This window comes from Meles meles, chromosome 2 (genome assembly GCF_922984935.1).
Source record: "Meles meles chromosome 2, mMelMel3.1 paternal haplotype, whole genome shotgun sequence".
Taxonomy (NCBI): domain Eukaryota; kingdom Metazoa; phylum Chordata; class Mammalia; order Carnivora; family Mustelidae; genus Meles; species Meles meles.
The window spans coordinates 5,709,002-5,719,782 of NC_060067.1; the positions used below are offsets into that span (position 1 = coordinate 5,709,002).

The 10,781-nt window shown below is 47.6% G+C and overlaps 1 protein-coding gene across 1 annotated transcript; it reads right to left on the reverse strand.

Annotated features, from left to right (window-relative positions):
• Positions 1-500: 500 nt before the first annotated feature.
• Positions 501-9,525, reverse strand: CCNG2 (cyclin G2). The gene is made up of 8 exons (XM_045997669.1): positions 9,397-9,525; positions 8,340-8,477; positions 7,506-7,643; positions 5,819-6,069; positions 5,552-5,630; positions 5,366-5,464; positions 3,048-3,253; positions 501-1,918 (listed from the first exon to the last, which is right to left on the reverse strand). The coding sequence occupies exons 2-8, from the start codon at positions 8,475-8,477 to the stop codon at positions 1,798-1,800; spliced, it is 1,032 nt and encodes a 343-aa protein (XP_045853625.1). The 5' UTR covers positions 9,397-9,525; the 3' UTR covers positions 501-1,797.
• Positions 9,526-10,781: the final 1,256 nt, after the last annotated feature.

Genomic DNA, 10,781 nt, shown 5'->3' on the forward strand with positions numbered 1-10,781 from the left:
CCCGTCATCCAAATAAACCGCACCATGACTTGCGAAACAAGCCTCAGTGTTGGGAAGAGAGGTTCAAAGAGCCAGAGGCTGGCAGGGTCAGTCACAACACTCTCACGTTTACTTGCCAAGCAACCTTCTGATCAGAGCATGGCCTGTCTGCAGAAAAGAATCATACTGATCTTCCAACCTGAGAATCCTGCTGTACTTGATACCTGCTGCCTTTCACTATAAACTAATAGGCCTTCAGGTCAACACATCACTCTTTTGTTTCGCATGAGTCCACCCCAGGGAGAGGTCAGTTCTCAAGTAACAGATCTGCTTTCAGGATCTCCAAGGCTGAGGGCCAAACTGTGATGAAGAAACACTACCTAGAGGACTTCTGGTAACCAGAGAGAGAGCTTATTTTGGAGGCACTCCAGCCTCACTCCAAGCCTTCCCATGCAGACACAGCAAGCACTTTTTCTTTTGAACCAAAATATTAAGATACAACTGCAAACAAAGAGTAGAATTAACATTTTTATTTTAAGTTGTAATCTATCATTACTTCAAAAAGATCCACTTCAGAAAACATCCAATGAATGATGACGTACCATTAAAAAACTCATCAATGTATGATTATAATACAGAATACACAATAAATTATATTTACATGCAATGAGACTAGACTACCACACACACAGGGTAAAAAAATACAGTATTTTCTGTACATTTTTTAAGATTTACATTTTCATATACAATTTATAAAGTTAAAAAATTCTCTGTACAGAATCTCATGTGTACAGAGTTTGTAAATCCCTATTCTTATGGCTGTACCACCACACAGATATGCTTAAAACTAGAATACTACAAACATTTAACTTTTTTTTTTTTTAACCTTCATGTTCAGTCTTGGCACCCATACACTCATACCATTATTTCTGAAATGTGAATTACAAAGGAAGTAACATAATCATGCAGACTTTCTGAATATAAGAAAAAGAAGTAAAATATGTTTCCAGAGCAACATTTATCAATTCCACAGTCACTAGTTCTCTTCAACGTCCTGCACGGCTTTCACACGGGTGCATGCGTAACTAACGGATTATGGACTGTTTTAATAACATTAAAATAACACTATAGCCTGACAATACTTAGGCATTAAAAATGCAACTATCTAACAACCATAGCCTGTCAAGTGTTTCTGCTTCAGCAGAAACCTCGATTAACACATTACATACTAAAATTCACAGAAACGTCAGTGTTGTAATTCCTAAGTTTGTAGAGTCTGCATCAGAGAGTAAGTGATCATGTAAAGAATAACAAAACAACAAAACGGGCCTGACACTGGGGAGTGTGTTCTCTGTTCTGAGACCGGAGAGAAGGGGACATCTATGAGAAACCATTCAAGGGTCATCCAGTCCCTGCGAAGGAAGTACTCGTGCGCTCTCGGACACTCCCAATCTGTTTAAATAAAGACAGGTGCTTTCTAAATAGTTTTAAGGTAAGCTACACTATTCATCTTTAAAAATCTTCTTGAAAAGTAACAAAGTGAAGGTATCAGCACCTTCCCTCCTCCCCAAAACAGTAAAGATCGATGAGAAAAATAAAGTGCCAATGTGTCAAACATTGTTAATCGTTTAAGAGGCACTAACCCATTTGATGGCTTAGGATTAAATATGAAAATAGGCCAGATCTGATCTGAATAAATAGAAGGTAGGTGTCCCCGCCCATGCGGTTCCTGTCTAGACGGGGACGGACCAGAAAACTACCTACTCCCCCATTAATTGCTTTGAAACCTGGACACACGCTCCGGGAACAGCCGGGTTTCTAAGACGGAAAGCACAGTGTCTGTGCTACTTTGAAGCTGAAAAAGAAAGTGCAGTCTTGGTCCCTGGAAGGAGAGCTGCTCAGGCTCTCCTCACAGCTCATGTCTTCACCGGAGTCCTCACTGAGGGGGGGAAAAAGACAAAGAAGAAGATTCCACTGAGAAAATACTTAAAGATTTTAAAAGCCAAGTAAAACTACGGAACAAGTACCTCCAGTTTCAGGATTTTTGTCCTCAAAATTTAAGCCTTACAGAGACAAAATTTAACTTATACGGACTTCCTAAAATCAACTGTAATCTATTATAATCTCCTTAGAAAACACACATTTTAAGAGGCTGAGACAAATTACTATTTGCCAAACTATTGTTCTGGTACCAATTAGTAAGTACCAGCAACTATACAATTCTAAGCAGTTCAAACCCGGTAAGTGGAGACAAAGGACAACGTGTCTCCCACCACAGTTTCGAGGGCCTTCTTGCATTAGTAACTGTATCCCTGATACGCGCAAGCCAAGCAGCTATAAAAATGAAAACTTCTTGTTCTTTATCACTAGAGCATGAAATCACCAAAGAAAATTATTCATCTTATGAACAAAAATTAACTGAACGAGACAATGGCATCTGACAAAATGGTCGCAGTATCCCGGGAAGTCTGCGGCGGCAGTGGTGCTTCCCTTCATCTTCCCGTCGTCTCACCCACGCCCTCTTCTCACCGCACCACGTGAGGGATCCCCACAACCCTGAGAAGGCCAGAGTGCCACTTCGGGTTTGGTTCGTTTTTAAACTGAACTCTATTTCAAAGAGCAAGGGAGATGTAAGACAACCGGTTTTCGAAAAGGGAAGGAATGAAGTCAGTCAGACAGGAAAGACAAACACCGTATGATCTCACTTAAGTGTGGAATCTAAAAATGAGAAACACAAAAACCAGACCTCATAGCCCGGTGGTTGCCAGAGGCAGGGGATGAGCACAGGTGGAAGCGGTCAACAGGTACAAACGTCCAGTTACACATCCTGGGGACGTACTAACAGAGCATCCTGTTTTTGTCTTTTCTAATAAAGAAAAAGGGGGGGGATGGGAGGGTGTACTTCTAAATCACCTACTTGACCTCTAGCTCTTTTCTCACCTGAAGAAATGATGCTATTGGAGTGGGGGCTTTCTCTAAAACCCTGTAATACTCCCAGGTTCCATTTTGAGTATAAAAGCAGCACTATTTACTACAGGGAAGTCTAATTAGTCAAGGAACCTGCTTACCTTTCACTTTCATCAAAACACCCCCCTTCTGGTATGGTTGGCAGCTCAGGAACACTGTAGTAGCTGTTGTGGAGGTTCTGGGCTGTGCGCCTCGAAACGATCCAAACCAATTTCTTTAGGTCTGGTTTGCAACATTCAGGGGAAGAATATTCGGCGAGGCATTTAGAAACTAACTCCCTCCAATAAATGAACTCAGCGTCATTAACCTGGAAAAAAATACTTTAATGAAGAGGTTTGCTACCTTAGAATCACCCTGTAATGCCTACAATACACTAACGTCCGGCTCTCACCGTCAGATGTTCCTACCTGAGGTGGAACGTAACCTGGGCACCAAGACTTTTTTAGAGCTCCCAAGCGATTCTAATCCGCAGTCAAAATCTGGTAACCAATGGTTTAAGGGAGGAGCACTATAGGTATAAATAATTTACATAGACCCTAATAAAAATCTTTGCCTATTTTAAGGAAATACACTGACCCAAAAATATTAGGTTGGTTAATCAACCTATTATTAAGTATATTCTTTAACAGTCTCAGTGAGAGGAATTTCACATAATTTAGGTTTCTAGAACATAGCACTGTGTGGATTGCTGAGAGTATGCATTTACATTAGGACACCAGATGTATGCTAATGGAAAAGTTAGCAACATGACTAAAGAGGCATTTCCCCCAAAGAGCACAGTTCCTCCCCCGCTGAGGAGTGCCCCAACTTATTTCAATGAATACATTTTCACTCAAGGTATTTCCAGATAGGGGCATCTGGGTGGCTCAGTTGGTTAAGCATCTGTTTTCAGCTCAGGTGATGATCCCAGGGTCCCGAGATCAAGCCCTGCGACAGGCTTCCTGCTCGGTGGGGAGCCTGCTTCTCCCTCTGCCTCTGCCTGCAGCTCCCCTTGCTTGTACGCTCTATGTAAAGTAAGTAAAATCTTTTAAAAAAAAAAAAAAAAAGCTATTTCCAGGTATTACTAAAGGTTTAAATTATGAATAAATTCAAGATTTAACTGAAAACTAGAAGTTATCTGCTAAAAAGAAAATGCTTCACGAATACTTTCATCAGCAACAGAAAATGCTGTGTCATCTTGGTCTCCATGAGCACCTAATCCAGCTCCATCTTGACCCCCTGCAGGCTGGCTGACTCGCTGCTCGTTCTACAGACACCTCCTGAGGCCGCATCTAACAGCCTCCTTCGGTTCTTTCTACGCTGGGTCGCTCACTGAAATTCCACACTCTTGAGCAGCAACTTCTCGGAAACCTTCTTCCAACCTGACGGAGCACTTGTCTCATAGCCCCTCCTTCCCTCGCCTCCTAAGGGGTAAATCACCAACAGTGAAAACCCAGAGTTTCAACTGACCCCTAAGAAAGAACTCCCCCAAGTTTCTGATGGTTGCTACTATTATTTCTTCATGAGAAATTTCAAATCTCAATCTCCAACTGTAACTTATCCTGAATTTTTATTCTAGGCTGCCAAGTATCTGCTAAATACCTATCTCAAAGATCTGCAAGCACCTACAATGATGCTTCTTCGATCACAAATTCATTTCTCCCAAACTTCCCTCGATGGCATCAATATTTAGGTTCAAATCTTGGTCATTTGTGACTCCCTGACTCATTTCCATGCTTGACTTCCAAAACTATATGAGCTGGATATCCTTATTCCTGCTGCTATCGCCTTAGACAGTCTAACTGTAAGCCTACATTTAAATGTTTCCCAAACCCTACTAGTCCTCCAGCTTTCTGACTGCGAGCCTTTGCTACCCAAACTATCACTGTTGAAGATTCTACTGGTCCACCTGGACTCCCAGTCCCAGTGCTTGAGTCTGTCCTAACAAAAGCCAAAACACTCCTTATTAGTGCTAACACCCCTGACTGCAAAACTTCTCGGGTGGGCCAAACTAAGAGGTTTAAAAGGAAAAACATGGCTAAGTTATTTTGGTAATGCCACTAGTGGGATGACAATTCAGCCCTACACATGTAATGGCCTGCCATTAGTGTTTTTACTAAGTCTACTAACTAGTATGTATTTTAGACAATGCGCCTGTAGCGATGTGGACCGCTATGTCACCCACTGGCGAGAATGCCAGAGAAGGACAACTTCTGAACACGGGAAGAAGCGACGCTAAGTACTCAGGTTCCCCTGCAGCTTCATACTGTCTGCGACAAAGCTACATTTTGACAACCTCAACACTTGAGAGACAAGAAAAAGTACAAAAGTTAAGAGCCCCATAAAGTATTACTTAATGTTTAAATCATCAGAAGGGAAAAGCAAATGAAACATCAGGAGAGAAATCTGCTTTCAGGAATAAGAACTGAAGATGACTTACCTTAGAATGTTTTTTAACAAGGAGAAGAATTTCCAATAGTTCAATGGATTTCAACGTTTCTACTTCCAAATTGAGAAGGCACAAAGCTAACACAGATGGCTAAAAAAAGAAAAAAGAAAAAGAAGTTGTTGTTTTTTTAATTCAAAATGGAACAGCGAGACATATGCAAGTAAGAAATCAACGTACTTTTGCTTTTGAAAAGGTAAGTCGGCAGTTGCAAGCTTTCAGCTGAGCTTCCAGTTTATCCAGACTCAGGATTTCTTTCCTAGACAATGAGAAGATAAGACAAAATATTTATTTATTAAACCTCCAAAGATTTAAATGACTTTAAGAATTTGCTGTTGAAAGTCCAAGTTAAAAATTTAGAAGAGCAAAAATACAAATTTCACTGGCATTGTAACTGTTAGCTACAGCGATGCTAAGTACAAAATTTTTCTTTGTCATCCCACTGACCTTTCTGATGTATGACACAGGACAATAGTATGGTACAAGTGCAAAAAGTTTAAGGCAGTAGTTGCTTCCAATTCATAGTGCAATTTTTCTGAAATTATTTTTTCCATCCGTTTGATGTCAGAAGCAGTACATTTACACTGACTAATCCGGATTACATCATGAGTGGATGGAATATTGCATTCTTCTTCAATTATTCTAGCAGCCAGCAAAAAACAGCAGACTCCAATGCAAGACAAATGCTTGGGTTTCACCTGAAAAACAAAAAACGAAGGCTTCTTCTAACAACCATCACTCTGATTTAGCAAACAAGGCCCCAAGGGTATTATAATGATGTCCCTAACTCTTAAGACAGAACACTATCTAGCTGCTTCAAGTACTTACCCTCACTCACAATTATACTGAATCATCTTTACATTTTAAACTGAGTTAACTTCCCATTTTAAAAAGGCACTTTAAGTATTTAATTTAAATGCAAATTCAAAAGGTAGGTTTGTTGTTGTTGTTGTTGTTTTTAAAGATTTCTTATATGGGAGCCTTGAGTGGCTCAGTTGGTTAAAACTTCTGCCTTCAGCTAAGGTCATGATCCGAGGGTCCTGGGATGGAGTCCTCCATAGGGCTCCCTGCTCAGCAAGGGCACTGTTTCTCCCTCTGCTCCTCCCCTTGCTCGTGATCTCTCTCAAATAAGTAAATACAATCTTTAAAAAAATTTTTTTAAAAAGATTTTATTTATTTACTTGAGAGAGATACATAGAGCCAGCACAAGCAGGGGGAGAGCAGAGGGAGCAGCAGACTCCCTGATGAGCAAGGGGCCCTATCCCAGGACCCTGAGGTCAGTACCTGAGCCAAAGGCAAACACTTAACCGACTGAGCCACCCAGCACCCCAGAAGGTAGGTTTCTAACACTGAATCATACTTTGTATTTCAAACACGAAATTCGTAATAGTAGTCTCTCCCAAAATAAAGCCTTTCAACACCAAGACAATATAAACTTCTTTGGATATAAACATAATACTTGTGACTTATCTTTTTATCTTCTCTATTTAAGTATCATCCCACATTTCAGTGCAAATCTGGCCAAGAGAAATACCGCATCAGTTGTGCAGAGCGGAGCATACGTAAAAGCTGCCGCGGACAGATGGCTGCCCTTTTCTTGTCAGTGTCCTGAAAACTGACCCAGCAGCTGACAGCAATCCTATTGGCCCAAGAATCACCACATTTTTCTAACAGTTGCTGGTTAGTAAGACTATGGCTCCCTGCTTTGAAAAGACTTCTCGCAGGGAAGGCAGAAGGTCACCTTTAATATACCCATATACTTCCATTTGTCATGTTCCGGTATTAGAAGCAATGAAGCTCCAGGAGAAACATGATGGGAGATAAAAATACAAAAACCTCATTCTGAGAACTGCGTAGGTACATTAAGTAATACCTAAAAACAGCGGTCTCCGTTTTGTCACATTATCAAAGAGAAGGTGTATCAACGGTAACAGTGAAACATAAAATACAACACAGTGAATTCTGTAGTCCCTCCCTTTGGCACTGAAGGTCATAATTCCAATTAAAAATGTTTATATGAAGTGACATAATTACATTCACTTGTCAAACGTTTATCAAACACTTGTATGCTAGGCACTGTGCTGAGCACTAGGTTTAGGAAGATAAAGATGCATATACAAAAGTGATTCAGTACCTTCATAAGAGCCAAGAATCTATCTAAAATATTGACAGCCAGGACAAAAGTTTCAGTGCAAGATCCAAAAAAGTTGGTTAAACTCCTTAAATCTTCTACTTTGGCATTTCTCAATCTTGGACACAAAGTGTTATCATCCTGCAATTAAAACCAAGAGCCAAAATTATGACTTTCCTAGAACTAGATGGATAAATACACACAATTAGAATCAAATAAAGTCTTTTTTTTCCTTAACCTTCAAGACTATGGGAGGAAAGAGTGGTATCATATAACTAACGATACACTTTTTCAAATACAAGACACACATCTATATCGTGGCTTTTTGAAAATATACGGCATAAAATATGTATATATATATATATATATATATACACACACACACACACACACACACACACACGCACAGCATAAAAAAGCTTCAGCAATCCAATATAAAGGGAACTGTTGTCACACCTCCAGAGGATTACAGCAGAAATAATTCCCCTATAACAGAGATAGTTTGTTTTATTAAATAAGAAGTCTAAGAGCCTACTGTGGAGTATCTCACGGGCAGAGGGGATCCCCACAAACGAAGTACTCAGTTCCCGGGGAGTCTCCCACCCAGAAGGGGCAGGCTGCGGGCGACACATCGGAGGAAACACTTCTCTGGAGCTAATGACACTCTCGTTCTTGCGTAACCCTGTAAGATGCAGCCTCGTACTGCAGAAGACAAATTTTGGTCTTAAGAAACTCTGCAATCTTTAACCTTGAATCAACTGGGGGCGCGGACAGGGGGAGCCGTCCTCCTCCGAGCCCGGGCAGCGGCGTGAGGAAGGAGCTCTTACGGGCGCTTACCTCCGGGGTAGCCTCGATCAAGCTTAGCCCTTTCTCCCGAGGTTGGAATCTCTGCTCCTGCTCCAGATAGAGGCTCAGCAATCCGAAGAGCTGCACCCCTTCTTGACCCGCCGAGTACTCTGCCCCCAGGTCCTTCATCTGCAGCGAAGACACCGCGCGGTTAGGGGGTACCCGGGGGGGGGGGGGGTTGGGGTCAGGAAGGAGCCAGCGCCGGTACCTCGGGCGGGACGCGCCCCGGCACACCCCGGGGAGCAGCGGGCGAGGGGATCCGTCACGTCCTCCCGAGCCCAGCGCAGGCTTCCCCCGCCTCCGGGGAGGTGTGGCAGGGGGAGGGGCCGCGGCCCGGCCGCCGGCCAGCGCCGGGTCAGACCTGCCGGCCCCGGCCTCCAGGCCGCCTCCCAAACAGGAAGCCGGTCCCGGGCGGCCGCCCCACCCGAGGCCGCGGGGGGAGGGGCTTCTCCCCGCGAAAGCCCCCGGGGCCGCCGAGGCGCTGGGGCCGGGGTGGGCGCTTCGCACAATTCGGGGTGGGGGTCTCGCGACCGAACAAAGAAGCGGGGGGAGGAGACTGCCGAGCCCCGCCTCTCCCGGGGAGCCCAGCTCCGGGAGCCCCTCTCGCCAGCGTCCAGCCTCCGAGCCATCCGCAGCTGCCGCGACGGAGCCTGGCCCAGATCCACCGGCCCCGGACCCACCCGAGGGGCGACAGCGCGGTCTGAGAGCGGGAGGGCGGCGGGGCCCGACAGTGCGGTCCGCCCGTGCCGCACGACACCGTCCGTCCGCGGGCGCCCAGGCGCCTCCACCGCGCCGAGCCCCGGGGCTGTCAATCCAGGAAGCACCACCCCAGCGACCCCCGAGATAAAATGGGGGGGTGCGGCCGAAGGACTGTCTCCGGCCTCCCCGACTGCCCCCCTCCCGCCAGCGTCCCTCCGCGTCCGCAGCCCACCGCCCGCGGAGGCAGGGCTGCAGTCGCCCCCGGGCTGAGGAGGGGGACGCCGCCACCACCCCGGCCCAGTCCCCACCGCGAACAAAGAAACCCCGCGGTCCCCGCGAGCCCACTCACCGCGCCGGAGCCGCGCCTCCACCAGCCCGCGGCGTCACGGTCCGGCGACCACCGGCGACCGCGGGCCGCGGCGGGGGCGTCCGAACCTGTCTCCGGAGGCCGGGGACCCGCCGCCTCAGCGCTGCCCCCGGACCCGCATCGGACCCTGCCCCCAGCCCCTGCCGCCGCCGCCGCCTCACAGCCCGCGCTTCATCCTGCTCCGAGGGCGCCCACCCTCCAGCTGGGGCGCAGCGCCGACCCCGCGAGCCCAGTCCCCGGCGGGCACAGCTGCCTCGACCGCGGAGGCCGGAGCAGATCCCGTGTTTTTGTTTTGAGTTTCGACGCCCCCAAGGGGGCGGGGCACGTGACTCCCCGCGGAGGGATCCGCGGCTGCCGCAGAGGACTTTGAAAAAGAGTCCCGCCCTGGGCCAGGGTCCGCGGCCGGGTTTGCGCCCTCGTCCCCTCGCCGGGGCCTGGCCGAGCCTCCTCTCCCTCTGGGTCCCGGGCGGAGGGTGGAGAGCTGGAAGTCGGCTTTCTGCGACTGATCCGGGACGGGGAAGGAAAAGGACCGGTAGGTTGGAGAGGCGGAAGGAGATAGTTTCTGGCCGCAGTGCACCTTTTAAAGGTCCCCATTTGTTTTGCTTTTGCTGTTTTGAAAAGTCCGCCCAAAGCAGCCGGCTCTCCGATTGGATACCGGTCGAGCGATTCGAACGCGGAGCAGCTGATGCAATCGCGAGTCCGGATTGGCGGGCCGATTCGTCTTCGAACCCTCTGGTTGGCTTTCGTCTCATCCGGAGCTTCTATCTTCCTCGGGGCCTTAGCAACTCTGGGGCGCGGATTGCGCATGCCCGAAGCTCCGCAGGCAGAGAGACCTGACCCTGGGGTCCAGGCCCTGCCGGCCGCCGCCGCCGGTCCCCGCAGTGTCCCCTCTTGCCTCCAGAGAGCTGTGGTAGCGGGACAGGCTTTATTCTGTGCTGCCGGTCCGTCTCGCTCTAACCTGCCAAGTTCTGAGACCGTGGGGTGCCTGCGGGAAAGAGCGAGTAAAGCGCTGCCGTCTCCCGTGTCGCTTTTCAGCTCCTCGTACCAGGAGGGCACATGAGACGATGGACGCGGCGAGATGAGCGAAACCTTGAGTCGCTGACGGCGGGTGATGGGTGCGAGAGGCTCGTCGCCACTGGTCTCTGTAATGGATGGACCTTGACCTGTTTCCGTCCGGAGGGGGCTTGGCCCGCGGGCGCCGACGGGGCACGGACGTTGATCAAGGCCGTACCGGCCTCCGGGGGTGGCGGTCGCGCTGCTGCTCGAACGGAAACCCCCCGAGGCTCCTGGCTCCTCGGCCACCCGTAAGTGATCACTTACTGTGCACGATCATTAACGTTGCCGCGAAGAGGCCGCACCTCTCCTGA